Source organism: Toxotes jaculatrix, chromosome 17, assembly GCF_017976425.1.
Source record: "Toxotes jaculatrix isolate fToxJac2 chromosome 17, fToxJac2.pri, whole genome shotgun sequence".
NCBI classification, from domain to species: domain Eukaryota; kingdom Metazoa; phylum Chordata; class Actinopteri; family Toxotidae; genus Toxotes; species Toxotes jaculatrix.
The window spans coordinates 9792763-9811086 of record NC_054410.1 but is presented as its reverse complement, the minus strand read 5'-3'; the positions used below and the strand labels follow the sequence as shown (position 1 = coordinate 9811086).

The window sequence follows — 18324 nt, the reverse complement described above, 5'->3', positions numbered from 1 at the left end:
TGGAGGAGGAGCACGGTGATGAAGTCTTGCCGTCTCAAGTAGAGGTCACCAAGTCAAGGAAGCCAATTAAAAAGATGATTAACATTCATGTGGGAGATGCAGTGTCTACGTGCAGGTGGGACGGGCTCACAATTCTCTCACACACGCACGCACACACACACACACATATATATATATAATGGGAGCACTGAACAGTGCAGTCTAGCCTGTTGTAACTGTGGTGTCCTGGGAGGTGGAGATCAGGAGGTTAATATGATCCAATCCAGCTCCTTCATTAGCTTGATGAAGGTAATAACAGCCTACAGGGAAAGAAAGGCTGCCAGGTTGACTAAAACCATCTACCTACTGCCTGCCTGTAAGGCCTCTAAGCCTACTTGAGCTGGCTGGCGTAGTGAGATAATAGCTACTTTTGGTATTCATCACATTTACATGCACAAAATTGTACAGTACATGGGACAGGGACAGATACAGTAGCCCTCCTCATATAGTGTTAGGTGTGTCTGTCACCACCTTTACACACCAGCTGTAGCACAGACCTTGGAGGTAGCTTAAAGGCAATGCATATTATGGTATGGGGGGGAAACCTAGATGTCCAGGGATGATAAAAACACACAAACTAGTTTCATCACACCTCAATTTTTTTTTTCCCCTTTCAGGAACCAAAAACGCATAATCTCCCACGTTGTGTGACCATAAATTTGTGTTTGCAATCGGAAACATTAAAGTCACCTGAATCAAGCACAGTCAGAGGCATGCATTACACAAGCCAATCAATAAGTCTCATGGAGAAATGTAAGCTTATGTTCATGAATATGCCTAGATATCATGCATGACAGAGGTGTATGTGTGTGTGGGGGTGGGGGGGGGTAGATTCAGAGTAAATAAGAGGAGAATGGTAGTGATAGGTGGGACTAACAGAGAATAAACATCATTAATTGGAGAGGCACACATGGATGGGTGCAGCCAGATGGTGTTTTGTACTCATTTGTCATACACTGCTGACAGAGAGAGAGGAGAGTGAGAGCTAGAAAAACGGAAAGAAAAACAAAAAGAGGTGTTTATTGATTGCAAAGTCAGTACGCTGCTGCCTAGAACAGACTTCCACTGTTCAAATCCAGCTCTGCTTGTTCTGCATCATCTTCTCTCTGTGCCTGCGCCTTTCCTGTCTGAGTGGGTCTGATGGCGCTGCCATTGTAGCACTCTGCAAAGCCGGATGCATACTGGCGAGTACAGACACAACACCCCGCAGATCGCCAAACTTGGCTTCCACTAAGGTCCATCTGTCTGCCTTTTACAAAAACACCATCTACTGTATGTTCTTTCTCAAAGGTGGTCCAAGGCAGAGCGCGAAATAGAAGAGAAAAAAGAGAAAGAGGGATGAGGAGAGAGACTCAGGCATAGGGGAGCAAGAGACTGGAACAAGAACAAAGGATCGTGCAGGTTTGCCCAGTAGAGAAACTTAGTCTTGGCCTAGAAGGACTACAATGAGACTGGTGAGCCAAACATGGCAACCGATGGAGAGCTCTGCTCAGTTTGCTAGCCACTGCCAAGGCATTTATAAAAATGAAAAGTGGAGCAACAAAGCCACCTCTTAATTTCCATAATGTGGACAAGAACTACATAAGTGAGAAAATACCAAAAATAGATCTTTAAAAAGGGCAATAGAAAGACTGAGGGAGCCGAGAGGGGGTTGGAGCACAAGAGGGAGCGGTGAGCTGAAAGAAGGAAGCAGGACTGGGTTCCCACTGTGTTGCAAATGGAGAGTGGTGCTCGAGGCCGCTGGTGTTCTCGGGCAGCTACCATGCTCACTTTGTTCTCGGCAATGACAGTTTCATTCAGGGAGACATGCACTTGGCTCTCCGGGGCCAAAGTGCCCCAGCACCAACTAGCTCTTTCTTTCTCTGTGTGCTGTTCTCCTTTCAAACCTAACCTTTCCTGCTTTGTCAGATGCTCTATAAGTGTATGTGTGAGGGTGTGTGTGAGACTGTGTGTGCGTGTGTGTCGAGAGATTCAAGGCCAGCGAGGCTACTTCTCTTAATGTACTGTAGGTACCTTGCGGCGAGTGCCTGCCATCACTGCACTGAATGAGATGTAGAGCAGTGTGGCTGGCATGGTCTCCGGCTTCCTTTATCAACCTGTTTCATGTACCTTAAACAACACCATGCGGCTTTAGTTCCTAGTTCTACAGGAACCTCTTCTCTAAATCCTTATGATATGAAAATTATTTGCCTTACAGCATAATCTACCAGTGTCTGCAGGTTAAATATATTAACTGAAAAATGCTGGAAAAAGAAAATACAGAAGACCAGAATCAACACATACACCAGAGTAAACATTCTGTGTTTAGCATGAGGTGCTGAACGCGGGGTGGGCAGGGTAACATGTTTACATTTACATTTTAGGATTTAGCCTGCTTGGGATACAGTGCAGTGGAATGAGACACAATTTCATGCTTCATTTTCCTGATCAGAAACATTGTAGGTGAAAATAATGAAAAGGTCCAAGCCATTGTACAATTATGGCAGTTATATTACACTAGAAATATCACTTAAAACACAAATACTGGAAAACGATTCAAGTAAAATGTCTTACTGGACCTCTTTAATCGTCAAGCACATGAAACATGAAGAATGACAGAATATGATTCTGCTGTCCACACCAGACAAGTGTGTACAAGGTTCGCCATGATAAATACAAGGAGTACTTCAACACATATGCCTTAAAGCAAAATATAAACTCAATGATGTTTCTAACACTCTTTGACTCTATTAGGCAAAGGTGTCTTTAGGCGAAAGCACTGATGGCTGAGGACAAGGCCTTTGTCTGGACTCAGATGGCCTTGCCTATCTGACATTTTCCCCTAAGCCTTTCAAACTGTGCTGTGACCTGAGAGGACAAATGAGAATTTATTATACCCATAACAATGTCCAGTGCATACACCTGTCAATCACACTCGCATAACTGAGCACATATGCATAATGCATAAACAGACACACAAAAACAGATATACAGCCAAATAGCTACCAAATCCTTCCTGCTGAAAGAGAGGCTCATTCATAGATCTAAATAAACTGTCATACTGATCACACCGCTACTCGTCATCTACACATGACACCAATAGACCAATAAGGCCTTTAATCACAGTTTATATAGCAGGCATGGTGGGCAAGCATAGCACATTTAACAGATCAGTTTAACATTGGTTATGTCTGCTAACCACTAGAGGAAGGCAAGTTTTTAGCAGATTTCAAAAAAAGATAAAAAAAAAAAAAATCAGTGATACCCTACTTATTCTTGGTTCCCTCATTCCTTTTTCTACAATCGTTTCTGCATTTTAATATAACTTAATACCATTTTAATGCATATGTCAACTAACACCATCATCATTATTGGAAATCCACACTAAAGCACTTGGAGACAACTGTTTCTGAATGGCTTGCGGTGAAACATAAAGAAATGTTTTACTTATGCTCTCATCCTAATCACTTATGCCACAGCAGGTGTTTTCTCTCAGTTGTCAAAGGTAAATTTACCTTTTCTGACATTATTTAAGAGGTGTGTGCCCAAAGGTGCACCATGCTCAAATGTTTCACCCCATATAAGGCTGAAACATTGTATGGAGCAGCACAGGTTTTTAGCCCCAAGAGATTCTAGGTTGAGATCCCTATTAAAGGTGTTTGCTCACTGTGCCTCTGCAGTATTCCATGTTACATGTTTGGCCTTTTAATGAGGATTATATAGAAGATGCTCAAAGGCCAGCTTGGTACAAAATCATGTGGTTATGTGGCACTCTGTGTGCATACAGTTGTCAGGCCAAGACTTATCACACATGAGAACAATCTCTGTGTTCGCTATCAAAGCTTTGTTTGACGTGGGGAATACAGCCCGCCAGAAGATCATTAATAACATATGGAGGTAAATCAGATGGATTAGGACTTTAGAGGGAGTCTGTTTACATATATCAGCTGAGGGCTAATTCTTATTTGTGGTGGCAACATCATTTCTGCATTATCATGGCATATATGCGAGTCGGGTTTTATGCCTCTTTCACAATTGCCCAGGGTCTGCTGTCAATCACAGGACAATAGCTGCCTACAGGTCAGTCATTACTGTTGTCCAGCCCTTCTGGGGATAGAATGGGGAAGCGAAATGGGCCAGTGAGGGTTTATGCATACGGCTCTGCAAGCCTCTGAGTGGAGGTTAGCTAAAGTGCAGTGGGGCTCTGCAGCCGGCTTCGTTTGAGGGCCTTAACCAAGGACTCAAGGGATGAACGGAGCATTTTAGTCAGTACTTGTGTGTCTATGTGCATGCATGTGGAAGCATTTTTCTGGGCATGCGTATCCGTGTGTGTGTGTGTGTGTGCTAGTGTGTGCGTACTAGAGAAGGATCAGTGGAGTAAATCTACACTTGAAAGAGTAGCTCAATCAAGCTCTCCCACCCATCTCTCTCTCTCCCTGCCTCTGTCTCTCTCATCTCGCCGATGTTCCTCTGCTCCCAGTTCATGGATAGTTGAAAAGTTCACAGGACTAGGGTACAAAAGAGCGCTACAGAGGGCAAAGTGTGAACAAGTGTGAACCTTTAGCACTTCCCATCAGTACCATTTTTCAACTGTCAATCTATCTCTGAGAAAGGAGCAGCCACTGACAGGGCGTTACACAATAGTCAATATTTGCTCTGCTAACACGTCAACCACTTAAGTGCCAATGATGGACTCAGACACAAAATGTATTTACAACATAAACATTCTCATATGTCTTGACAGACATATGAGAGTATCTAAGGCAGGTCACACATGGTTGGCCCCACAAGTGTCAGAGTTAAAAGTGCATGTTGCTATAGCAAAATACAGCTAGTTAGTTTGGTGACTTTGAACAAATATTTATATATATAAATATTATATATATTATATAATATAATATAATATAATAAATTACAACTTTAAAGGATAACAACATTAACGCTAAACATTCTATATAAGAAAGGATTCTTTTATCACATAAACTCTACATAAATAAACCTGACAGCAAGTCAGCAGTCACTGTAAGTATAGCTTAACTGGTTAAGTATAGGTTTTTCCATGCCAGACATCCTGACATCTAATCCCAAACTACTCAATTATAAGATTATTTAAAAGCAAAACTATCATTATAAAACCTTTCATTTCAATTTAAAACCAGGTCTGCGGACAAAACAACCTTTTGGCTATCACTCTATCCTCCCTCCCTGTTTCACTTCTGCAGCTGGGTCCCCTTCAATGACAAGAAAAGCCTGTTCCTTGAAAGGGACTAAAAAGCATGACCCCATTTTGTTTCCTCTGCGATTTAATAAAGGCGATTTTATGCTGCCAAATGTGGAGAAGATGCCCTTCATTAGAACACTGCTTACCCAGTGCGTCCATACTTTAATCCAATTTAGTTTAGCATGATAAAGGGCATTACTGCCAGCCAGCCCTACTGCCCACCCACTCATGACGTGCATGCATATGCTCGTATTGACATGAAGAAAATGCAGTGTGCTTGAAGGTTCATGTGTAGATAATGCACCAACCCAACATTCACAGACAAGAAAACTATTGCTTACTCTGCCATACTGAAACTACGTCACCATTCAAGTTTGTCATAACTTGAATGTCACTGTGGTAATGTGCACTAAGAGCTGGATTTCTAATGCAAGCAGAATGGAATGTCAGGTCCACAGCAGAAACCTAAACTTGGTTTGTTTCACTGATCAATAGGAAATATGTTCAAAAAGTTGTTCTAAAGCAAAACCAAATTTAAAACATACTTTTGAATAATTTGCTTTAACAGTTGGAACATCTACATACATGAGGCAAATGTGCCTTTGGAACTATTACATTACAAAACCAGGTAGGAACATTTTATTCCACAAATAATTACAGGTTCATTTGATGGACCCAGAAAAACACACAACACGTATTATCTATCTAAAGGAAGGATCTTATCGTCACATTTAAATGAGCAAAGATGCCTTGCTTGAAGGAAAAATGGCCTCTGGTGGACTGCAATGGGTCATTAATTAGTTCCGTGAAACTCCTATTTGAATTAAGGGTAGAGTGAAACTTTTTATGAGCAAGATTTCATTAGTGTCTCAAAAGGGCTAGAAGCTGCTTTCTTGTGTTTGAAGAATAAAAGAGGAGAGGTTCTCCTTAACCCACTAAATGGTTCAGGTACTGAATCACCAGACCATCTTTAATGCACTTGTTAGGCTGTAAAATGCATAAAGATTTCTAGAGGAGTCGGGAAGCTATTTTTGTGGCACTCCATTCAGATGAGTGTTAGCTGCCGAGAGCTGTCATTGACTTAAATGGACGCCAAAAGGGGTTTTGTTGTGTATGTGTCTACACATGTGTGTTCACAGTGACTCATCCTGCATCACTCTTTAGAACATTGTCGCTTCCAGAAATGGCTTCGTCCTCAAGTCTGTGTGAGCATGAACACAACTGCGTGCGTGCGTGCATGTATAAGTGTGTCAACATCCTCTGTGTGTACATACAGGCTGCGGAGATCTGAAACACTCCTGCACTCAGAAACAAAACAAGTGCCTACAGAAGTGACAGGCAGGCTGAACAGAGACAACCAATCCAACAAGAGGACATGAATTGAAGTGCTTTCCACATTGTCAGGCTGGACTAAAGCCTCGCTAAGACACACTGGGAGGAACTCTCAGACTAGACAGAATAACCCAGCGTGATGGCATCTCTTGTGTAAAAATCTTACGTGTGCAGTTCAGGTGAACAGAAAGTTACAGTTAAAGTTGGTTGTAGATATAGCCATCCTCAAGTTAGCCTACATTCTCAGGTGACCAGAGACAGATTATAGTGTCTTATAGATGTGCTATCATTCCACAATTTCACTGCTCACACTTCCTACTCTCCTCTAAACTTTGTGTGTTTGTAATTAAAGGGGGTTGTCTTTCTTCGGGTGTCACTTGCCCAGTGGTTGTAAAAAGCATCATAATATTTCTAGTGAAAGATTGTAGACAGATAAAGTGTAATGCAGCAATATCTAGGGCAAACATTGTCCTTGCTGCATTTACTTCTCCCAAAGTGAAAGGATGTAAAAGTGAAGCACACGTGTAAGCATAATTCTGCATTTACAGGATAAAGTGCTTGAAGGAAAGCAGCTTAACAACATTGCCATTCAAGTGACACCGCATCCCTTGTGTAACCTTGAATGCCTGGCATTGGCTGGTCTCGTTTCCGCAGACCGCCAAGCCCTGTGTATTGCCACCTGATGGCAAATCTGGGCCTTCAGCTGCCCTGCCCACCTGGTCACCACAGTTAACCGGGAAAATACACATCGAATGCCAAAAAATTAGCGGCAGATATCAGCAGTGGCACAGTGTATGAGGAAGTTGGGGCAGAGGGGAAGCTGAGATGAAATGTGGCAGTCACAGGAGGTGAGTGCAGCTAGCTATGTTTTTCCACTCCATGGGGGGTACAGCCAACCTGTTCCCCTGGTCTATATATGGAAGTAAACAGGATGCTAACAGTGGGCTAGAGGTGGTGTGCCATATGTAGCCGCATTATCCTGTTGTTTGGACTAAGATGATTTAGCATAGAAAGGTTTCTCTCTCTCTGTAGTACAGCACCTACATTAGAGTTAAACCATGCCCTCTATGTCAACTGCCTAGGAAACCCAAATATCTGTACTTGTGGAGAACATTAAATATCTTATTAGGCCATGTGGTGCTATCGTCGCATGTGTAATGTGTGTATATGAGCTTGTGCATGGTATATACTCACAGCAGGTACGAGGAGCTTCTTGACCTCCTCCACTGCTCTCCTCATCTTGATCTCAGCCCTGGCCTGTGTGTCTTCCACTGTGATCAGGACATGAAGGTCTTCATTTAGGTGTTCCCAGTTTGGCTTCCCTCTGTTCTGCTCCTCCTGGACAGAGATAGAGGGAGAGAGCGAGAGAGTCGGTGAGTGAATATAACAGTGTGGGTGTGCTGGAGCACCAGTGCAGTAACACAACATATCAGAGGAAGCGCAGGCGAGAGGCAGTAATACACAGAGGACGACGGGGCCCTGTGAAGAGAGGCAGGATGACAGGAGTGGCCCTTTAGTCAGCTATTTAGCTTTAACTTTGAAAGGACACCTTTCTTTAATAGATCCCTCGCCTCACAAAGACAAAGATGACAGCTAGCCCTGCAGCAATTAATATCCGTGAAAGATGGATGGATGGAGGGATCAGAGACAGATAGATGAGGGTTTTTAAACCACACCAACTTAACTAGTAGAAATGAATGGACATAGTTCAAAGTGCTGCAGGATTGTGTGTGAAGGTACACAAGTGTGTGTCTCAGTCTCTGACATGTATTTGTGTGGACAATACTGTCTAAGTAACAATAGCTCTCTGAAGGGTTGTTTTTTCCTCCTGAAAAGGCAGCGCCAAAGCACTCAGAGAGTGCCAAATTGTAGCACTAGTGCTACCTCAGAGGCAAAAAGGGCTGTATTCAAAACCAACCATCACTGCTCAATAGCCTTTCAATGCAGTTAAATAGGAAGCCATTTCAAGATTTGAACTGGGGAGGCTCAGGTTGGGAAATGGTCCACAGTGCTTACGTTTCTCTGGTTCCTTCGTGAGAAGCACAGTCACACCTCACTCTTTTATGAAAAGGTAAAATGGAATACGCAGAGACAAATATTGAGAAGTTTCACATATGCAGATTTTTTTTTTAACACGCTCCTCCATTTAGCATTGCTCCTTTCCTCCCTCTTCTGGTTGCCCTGCTGACAGTAAAATGCAGCGCGGAGACATTGAGAACGCTCTTAAAAGGCTTTTGAGGTTGTATCGCATGTCACTGTACAACCATGAAAGCCAGTGGTTTGAAAGCTGATTACTTCCCCCTGAGGTGAGGAGTTGAGGTCTAGCTTGTCTGAAAAAGACAACCTCAGATTCTCTGATGTGACACCACATTAAAACATCAAAACAGGATTACAGGGTTGCAATGTTAATATATAACAGATTTTCTGAAAACAAAACAGGAACTTCAATATGAATGTAACTTGAAAATATTTCATAAAGCAGAATTGCAATTTCGTTTTCCAAAAGGAGGTCAGAGTCTCAACAGAGTCAACTGCATCCCAGGTTTCTCCCCTCCTGCTGTTGGTGCAGGTTTGTACAGACTGTTAATGAACAGTGTCGCTTACCCCCACCCATACAAACTACCTCAACTTCAGATCACTACTCACTTGTGAGTAGTGAGCCACTGTGAGGGTGTCTAATTACAAACAATGCATTGCGGTGCTCTACGGGGGGTCCACCTGACATGATTTCAGTACACTCAACCAGCACCACAAAGAGTGAGGGAGCACGCACGCACGCACACACACACGCAAACACACATGGAGCTTAGAGCTTGAGCTGAGTGCCACCCACCTGCTTTCTACTCCACAGAGAGCTGTTGCCATGGCACTGCTCTTTACAACACACACACACACACACACACACACAGAAGAAAGTTCAATATTCCCCTCTCGTTTCCCCCTTTTCCACACAGAGGGAGGGCCTAGTTTCAGCAGTCAGGCCATTATTTCACCATGGCTGTTTGCTTATGGCCTATTAGGGGACATGGGGACTGGAAGGTGACTCAGCATTTTCTAGAGGGGACACAGACAGACAGGCCATGAGGGCTGCCTCTGCATGCAGGACACTGTATGAAAACACACAGTAGATACACACTGACAGACTGTTGCTTAAGTTGAATCCAACAAGATTAGTCAATCATGTGTCTGTGTTCGCCCTGGCACGTTCAGATTTGGTTAGACTGTAGTCAGAGAGAGATCCGGGAAAAGTGAAATAAGTGCACACACACACTTGAACACCTCACACCAGCACGACTGCCTGCGAACAAGGTCACTGTGTGCCCTCTGAGAGAAAGTGACAGCATGACAAACAGGAGGACGGGTGGAGGGGGAGGCGGGGTGGGAGGGTGACAAAAGAGAGGGGAGGTGAGGCGAGCACTAAAGGGAATACTGGGAAGGCCTTTGAAGAGAATGTCCATGCTGGCCGACATCAAATGCCACGGCAATAACCACATGCCAGAGGGTAATCGGTTTTGGCAAAATATGTAGCATGAATAAATAGCACGGACACTGCATCTAGAAACAACATCTAAGAATAGGATCAGAGGGAAAAGACTGCTTGTTGATTATCTTGGATATGCCCCATCGTCTGTAGAACACCTGTTTGCCTGGTGGCTTTCACACCCCTCAGCTTGAGCCCAATAAACTTTAAGGCCTCAATTCTAAATGTGGATGACACTACATACAAAAAGGTTACAAAAATAGACTCTTTTTCTCCCAGCCCTCCCCTCCGTATCTAGGCACTTTAAAGAAACAATGGTATTTCAATCTGGTCCATTCACTTTACTTTATGTTATTGATTCTGTTGGTGCCATCGTTTTGCCTGTCCCCTTTCACAGGAAAGTCACACTAAGGGGCTTGGTATATCCCTGAAGCTGGAAGGGATTTATTGCAAGGACACATAACAGGGTGCACATTTGAGCTTTCAATCCTTGGTGTTGTGGCTGAAGGTCAGTCCTACTTAATATACGACCCTGCTGCTTCAAAAGGATTTTGGATTATGTGGTGTGACAATTTTGTCCTGGCAATGTTGCACTTTAACACTCATAAATTTAACTATTTGCACTGTTTCAACTCTGCCTCTCCCACTCTTAACGGTCCCTGCTCCTTTGATCCAAAAGGATGTTCCCAAGTGGGGTCAATGCAACTGAGGCTAAATGCCACGACACCAAACAGGTGCAGTAGGGAGCTGCAGGGGGCATGGAAGGACAAGAGAGGACAAGTGCGAATGTAGGGGAAGAAGGATTAGCACCGATAAAGAAATATGACATAGAATATTAAATAAGAACCTAAAGAAATGAAAACTGAACTGACTTTCAAAGCAAGACAGAAAAACCAAAATATGAACACATTCACTGAAGAAAAGGCTGCCAAGAATGGAAATAAAACATGACTTAATACGGCTTGATGATTTTAGTCAGCGCTGATGATTGCATTGGGTTGGATTACCGTTATAAAATATAACACTATGTGAAATGGAAGCTTTAAATCTAAAAGGACAAGGTCACCTAAATGTCAGGATTTTTAGCTGTGTGTGGAAAAAGGAACTGTACTATAGCATACCTCAACAGAAGTAATTAAATAAATTATAGGACCAATAAACCTTACTGCAGTGGTTGCTACACCTCCTGCTATTTGCCATCCTGAATGTCCTGAAACACTGCATTTTCCTATTGCCCCCTCAACCCATTTTCAGCCAATAACCCCTAGGCACCAAAAGTAATACCTGGACATTGCTCTCCTTTTCTCATCAACATAATAGCTCCCTGTAAATAATTAATAAAGAAGAAACACTTTTAGTTGTGCTGGGTCAAGCAATTTGAAACAAAAAGATGAGGGGGGAAAAAAAAGTCAGCTTAAACTTTAAACAAAACAAGTGGCCTTGCTGCAGTGCCAACAGGCCAATCCAGTTCAACATTGCATTGACTGCCAATGTCACATATTAGTTCTTCAGCAATAAAACGTGGGGGAATGTCTATTGGCTGGCAGAAGTTGAATGTAACTGGAGGCCTATGCTGTTCTGCCAGTGACTGTGCTGATACCACAATATTAGCTATTATGTTGCGGGAGAATCAGCAAAAGAACAAATCAAAGCAAATTTATTTGATATAGATTAGATAGACATTTCTTAAAGTGCAAGAGTGAAAGGACATTTAGTCTTACTCAAACTAAAACAGCTGTCTATGGCGCAATCTGCACTCTCACACTGTGTGGTAGCCCAAACAGAATTAGGCAACTGTTTTTGCAAAAGCGAGGGAAATCCCTATTCTGCTTGTGCAGTGGTCGATAAAACGTACCTGTAATTTAATTGCAGCTGTTCCTGCTGTTGTTTTGCATTAAGCATGACTGTAAAAGCGAAAACCAGGGAGACTCAAGCTGCCACATTAGATGAAAGTTTGATTGGAATAAGGCTCCAGAAGGAGTCCCTTTTCCTTCCAACTGTTTAGACAATAATCATCAAAAAAGGACATAACTCGGGAGCATCGTCCCTTTGGGCAGCATCTGAAAACTTCACAAGATTTGACAACCTGAAAAGAAAAAAAAAACCCAAGTACAAGAGACTGTACGATGGCTGACTTAGTGGTGTCATAAACACTTAAAAGGTAATGTTCTCTATGGAACTAGTGTGATCCATCCTTGTCTCAGCAAATGTGTCAAAAATAGGATGTCCACAAGTCTCTATCCAGAGAAGTCAGAGGAGTGTACTTGCACTTAGTCACTCGCGCAGACACCTTACACTCAGCCTTGTTTGATCAGAGTGTGATGTGCAGTCTGGGGACAGGTTATTATCCTGTGTTAGTTTCTCCTGTCTCCTCCTATTTAAGTCGAACATCCCACCCACGCACATACACAGGTGGGTTTACTGATTTTACCATGTTCACACTGTGGTTATGACCATGCCATATCAATAAAAACTGATAAATATCTTTTATCATACAAGTCTGCTGGGTGCCCTCCATATTTTAAGCAGTAGCTAAGTAGCACCTAAGGTATTTGCTACTGATAAAATATAGAATGACTGATGGCTCCTACAATTTATACACCTCATCATTTGAGCATAGACTAAAGACATTAGTTTGTTGGTGTTAACAAATCCAGTTCCTGTGATAGTACTCCACTGATCAAGACTCATGGGGTGCTAATGTTAACTCATACTGTTGCTTTATCTTAGTTAAATATGACAATGTGTTAAAATTTTACAAGCAACAACATATGTAGTAGATAGTAATTAGACTTTTAATATAACCAGAAAATCTAGAAGAAAAGCAACCGCTTATGAAAAAATACCAAAGTCCAGCTTAAAAAGGATCTGGATTCAGTATTCAGTGGCAGCAGGCTTAAACACTACTTGTGGGCTGAACTGACAGCAGCCAAAATAATTTGCAAACAAAATATGATGGGATACAATCAAAGGAAAACTGATATGCGGGGAAAGTGTGGGGTAGGTGTGCAATATGAGCTGTATTACATAGAAATACAACAAAATATGACAAAAACTATTAAGATCTCTGAGTCAGTCGATAATCAGTACTAAAAAGAATTTGAAAGGGAATGGGAGTGAAAAAAGTGATCATGACATCCCTAATTAAAACCATTAGATTTAGTCTTGTATGATCAAAGTGAGAAGTACCACATTTTTCCCATCACCTGCTTCTTTTCTCCTTATTTTCTATTTAATCTGCTTGCCATTGTTCTTTATTTTACTCTGCTTCTCTTTCTCTCTCTCACTTTCTCTCAGTCTCTGCTTGACTCTCTCCCACTGTGTAGCTCCAGTGAGCCGACTCCCCGTCAGGCAATGCAGCCCAGGAGGGAGCAACCAGCTGAATTATTGAGAGCATAAAAACGCTGCCGCTAATGGATCCTGAATAAACACACCGGCTAAGCTGCTGCCGCGGCTTCCTCTGCTGCCACAGGGCATCAAGCTGAAAATACTGAGGCTGAGGATGCAGCGACTGGAGGTTACGGCTGTGGCTTTGTCTGGGATTGAGCCGCAGTTATGACACACCCGGGCCATCCAAAAGCTTTTGGGGTACAGCGAGCTAACCTGATAGTGATCCGTGTGATTTATTAACAGTGGAGACAGCAATGGATGTAAAAACTGGCCGACCGTTGGGTGTTTTTTTCCCCATTTTTTTTCCCTGGCTTAACCCAACCTTATTGTAAATATCTAAACCAAACACCTCTGTACTAGAGACTGAAAGGTACTGAGGAAGGAAAATGTAGTTTTAGAGGAGGACATTTAAGAAAACAAAGCCTTGACAAAAAAATAAAATAATTTAATTATACTGATGTGTGCAAAAAACCAGGTCTGCTGCTTTTAAAATGTTCCCATTTACTTTGCAACTTCTACAAACGGCTCATGTTTATTTTTGTATAAATGTTTAACTGTATTGGGCCTTTGTTGATGTATTAATTGTGAGGGCCCTTTGACAGATCCCATCACAGAGTCACAAAGAAAACAAACTGGCACATCATTAAATTTTAAGATAGTAAGAGATAATGAAGCTAATCACAGATTCATGTAATGAGCTAAGATGAACTTCTAAAGTATGTGTGTGTGTGTGTGTGTGGGTTTGTACATGCGTGAGTGTGTTCACTCCCATCTAACTACTTCTGGATCTAATTCCAAAGAAAGAACCATAGCAGAATGTCTTCATCTTGTTCTGTGATAATGAACACACTCCAAGGGAAATGAGAAGAGATAGAAATTAAAATACGAACGGAGGAGCCATAAAAAAGAAAGAGGGAAGAAAACGTTGGCCCTGCAGCAAACTGGAGCTTCTAAGATTATGACTCAGCTGAAAATCTGTGTGCATCTGTGTGTGTGGACCCTGTTTCTGCTACGATGCACTGTGTTCTGTGAGTGTTAAAATGTGTGTGTGTGTGTAGAGAGAAGGTGATTCCCATACCAAGACGGATGAAATACACTCCTTCGGATTTATGTAAATGCATTGTAACATAGTACCACTGCTTGGCAAATCTGGGCAACTGGGAGGTATAGACAAAAGGAAAAACCCCATACCCCAAAAAACTCCAAAAGGTGTCACTCAATGAAGAAAAAATAAAGTGAAACACAGTGAAAAGAAGCTATAATAGCACAGCTGAAGCCCATGGGCAAAACATGCACAGATGCTTGAAATAAAAACTGTCAATTTGTCCTCACAGAAACTTCAAAGTACATCAACAAATCTGATCTGACACACTTCGGAGCGCCGTAGGGATGCATATAAGTTGCTGTTGCATTCAAAGTTCTGGTTTTCATTATTGAATTATCTGCTGTGGCTGAATTCTGTGGAAGTATCAAAATTCAGTGTGTAGGCTGAAATATGTCAGGAGTCAACTTTTTAGGCTTAAAAGACATACAACTGCGAGGCTGACCAGACAGTAGTGTAAAACAGGACAACCAAAAAATGGTCTGACAGACTTTTATCAAGATTATTTTGCTGGCTCAGGCCGAAACATTATGCAAATTCCAATCAAATACACATTTTGCAGGTAAAATAAGGCACAATGTTTTTTGCATAAGTTCACTCCTTGGGTCACTGACGATGTAGACACAGAACATTAGCCTTTTATGTCTCCAACCTCAGCTCAGTGGGTCCAGAAATAGAGACTGCACAACTTTTGCAAACAGCCCAGATCAGATGTCAGAATGCAGCCATGAGGCATCAACTGAGCTTGTGTCTTCCTCATGTTCCTACAGGGCTAGTGGAATGTTTTCATGTGACAGCAGTCCCACCAAGTTTCACATTATTGTGTAATATTTCCAGACAGATGATAAATCCTTGTGGAGTAAGAGAACGATGAGTTTTAGTGTGTGAGGATTTGCCAAAATAAATGTGGGCCTTTTTTTTTTTTTTTTTTTTTTTTACTTGTGAGTGGAATCTACTGAGTAGTATCGTTAGAAAGAGATAAAACACATTAAACACACTAGGCACACTGCCACACGATGAGCTTACCTTCTTCTTGTCTCTCATGGAACTCTTGCCTCGCACCATGATTTTGCATCCCGTCTCTGCTTCCAACTGTTTGGCTGTGAGTCCCCGAGGGCCCAGGATTCTCCCCACAAAGTTATACTGCAGAGAGAGAGAAATAAACCGGTGAGTCTGTGGGTGAATACAGAGCGTGAGAGACTGAGACATTTAAATTTCGTTAGCATCAGAATATGAAACCAGACCAGAGTGGAGAATGGCTTAATAAGCAACTAAAATCTCTATCAATAACCAGGGCTGAATTCAAATGGTCCAGCATTTCCAAGTTGAACTGGACTATGGACAGTATTATGTACACATACATTTATACACACGTACATTCCACTTTCCATGACCTCCGCTGCCACAACTACACACATCGCACCAAATCTACTACATCAGCACATTTCATTTTGTGCCCTTCTGAGACAAAGGCAATGCCTGGCCATGAAGTACCAAGCATTTCTGCCTTTTCTCATGTACATCTGTAAACTGTGATATGAATAATTACACACTATGAGGACCGGTCACAGTTCACGGGACTGTTGTGACTTAGAATGGTAAGCTGACTCTGGCTATCTTGTAGCAAACCTAGAGATCGCATCTAAGAGAAGGATAGACTGAAAAAGACAATGATCTGATCGGTGCTCTGTTTGTGTTTGTTGAAGAGATTTTATCTATGAATACAAGATGTGAAGCCATGTGGCCATTCTTCTTCATTCAGTCTGTCCCTGGTGGGCAGCTAATGCTGGCTAGCAGCAGCCTGCAGATATCAGACTTGAAATCAAACTGAATTGGGAGATCAGCTTCAGCCTTTCTTCTATAGCACATTTCATATAAAATATTACCAAGGAAAAGGAGTGTTCAAATGATGCACAGGTGTCCTAACAAATTCATTACATTTTTTTTCTGCCTGACTTGACTTTCAAGCACATGCCACACTGGACCTAGCTTGCCTCTACTTGATGTCCAAACAACCCTGAACAGGAAATAGAAAATTAACTATCAGGAATTAGTCTAGGTGGGACTGGTGGTGAGGAAAGAAGCAGAAAGGGTGTTGAGGGAAAAGTGGGTTGTGAGGTGAGGTGGTCTGCTTGACACAATTTTCTTATCAAGGCCCCCTTTCACTGGTGAGTGGCTTGGAAGCTTTGTACCAAAAGGAAACGTATTTACCAACGTAATCCTCTCCACTTGAAACTGGCTTCCAACAGGATAAAGGGAAAATGTGTTGAAATAATCCAACACAATTTTCAGCCAAAATAAAAACAGAAGGAAAGGAGGAGAGCTGGGAAGCACAGTGATGCAAGTGGTAAACAAACCACCCATGTTTAAACACTGCACACGCTGGCTGGTGGAGAGCATGATGGGTAAGCGATCTCTGACACTATTAAAATGGGGTATTTTTACTCAAGGAAAATTTCCAAACCTGAGATATTCAAATGCACACTGGCATAGTGGAAAGCTTTCCTTGACAATGAGAAGCGCAACTGTCCATCTCTTCAGCTGTTACAATGAGCCGTGACACCCCTGCATTAAATTCTTAAATGCAGTCACATCTGCTTACGCACTCCATCGCACCAATGCCTCTGCAAAATCCAAAAGGCCATCAGAGAAGTCACATTTAATTACAGAGGGATAACAAATTTAACGTGATGTTGGTGTATTTCCCCTAAACAACACAAACAAACACCAGTGAGGACAGTCAAAAACTCCAGGCTGTTGTTTTCCTTGTCCCTGTCACTGGGCTTGCCTTCATACGTAGCCTGTCTGTCTCTGGTAGGAAAGACACACCCTGTGGCTGGAGAGATGCTGGAGTCCCTGCGGATGATCACAGCATGCAGCTACACAGGCTTCATGCGCGTGTTTCCCTGTCACAAGGCAACTGTCTGTTTGGTTAACTTTAATCAAGGAAACGGGTGCCGGGGCTGTTTTGTGAGTGTGTGTGTGTCCCTGCTGAAGGATGCGGGGGGCACCTGTCCTCGGAGGTCTGCCACCAACAATGCATGCTGGCCTCCTCGACTCGTACGTAAACACACACACACACACAGAGCCTCAAGGAGCACAGGAGAGAGCTGTCTGTCTGCATCACAGTACTGCTGTAGACAAGGGTAAACCCCAAGGTCTGGGCATTATGGTGGTGCAGTGGTTCGCCCACACAACACACATGAACACAAACACGGCCTCTAAACCTATTAAATAGAGGCTACAGTGACAATGTCCAGGGTGTTGTTATACAATACCACATTTGAAAAAAATGCTTGATGTCATTTGGCACACACAAACTGTTACACCAGCAAGTTTTAAAAAGTTTCAATATTTATACGTAGGTTTCTCTGCAGATAGCACAAGTGACAGTTCCCACCAGCCTCCCGACAGGCTACCGGGGCAACAACATCTTCCATCAGTCCAAATCCCATCAGATTTACAGATCATGAATATATTAAATACATACAGTAGATATATTACAGAGCATTCCCCAGATGTCAAAATGACTGGAGAAGGGGAAAAAGTACATCTGATTCCAGATCTGCGGCGGCTTCTAGTCGGAAAATCCCAAAATGATACAGAAAGAGCATTTAATATTTTATTATCCGGCCTTCTCTCACCATGTTGCTAATACCACTCTCACTCTGACAGTGGAAGGTATTCTCTATGGACATGAATATGCTGATGACAATTGCACTTGACAGTGAGCAGAGGCCTGATGGAGGAAAGCGAAGCAAAATAAAGAGAAAAAAGGTT

General features: G+C 42.5%; 1 protein-coding gene across 6 annotated transcripts in view; it reads right to left on the bottom strand.

Moving 5' to 3' along the window:
- Positions 1 to 18324, bottom strand: part of qkia (QKI, KH domain containing, RNA binding a) — a 78146-nt gene that overhangs the window by 24760 nt on the left and 35062 nt on the right. For all 6 annotated transcript variants that reach the window (XM_041059902.1, XM_041059905.1, XM_041059901.1 and 3 more), the window contains exons 3-4: positions 15571 to 15687; positions 7766 to 7909 (exon numbers count right to left, since the gene is read on the bottom strand). In XM_041059902.1, coding sequence (XP_040915836.1) covers positions 7766 to 7909; positions 15571 to 15687 — 261 coding nt within the window. The remainder of the gene's footprint in view (positions 1 to 7765; positions 7910 to 15570; positions 15688 to 18324) is intronic.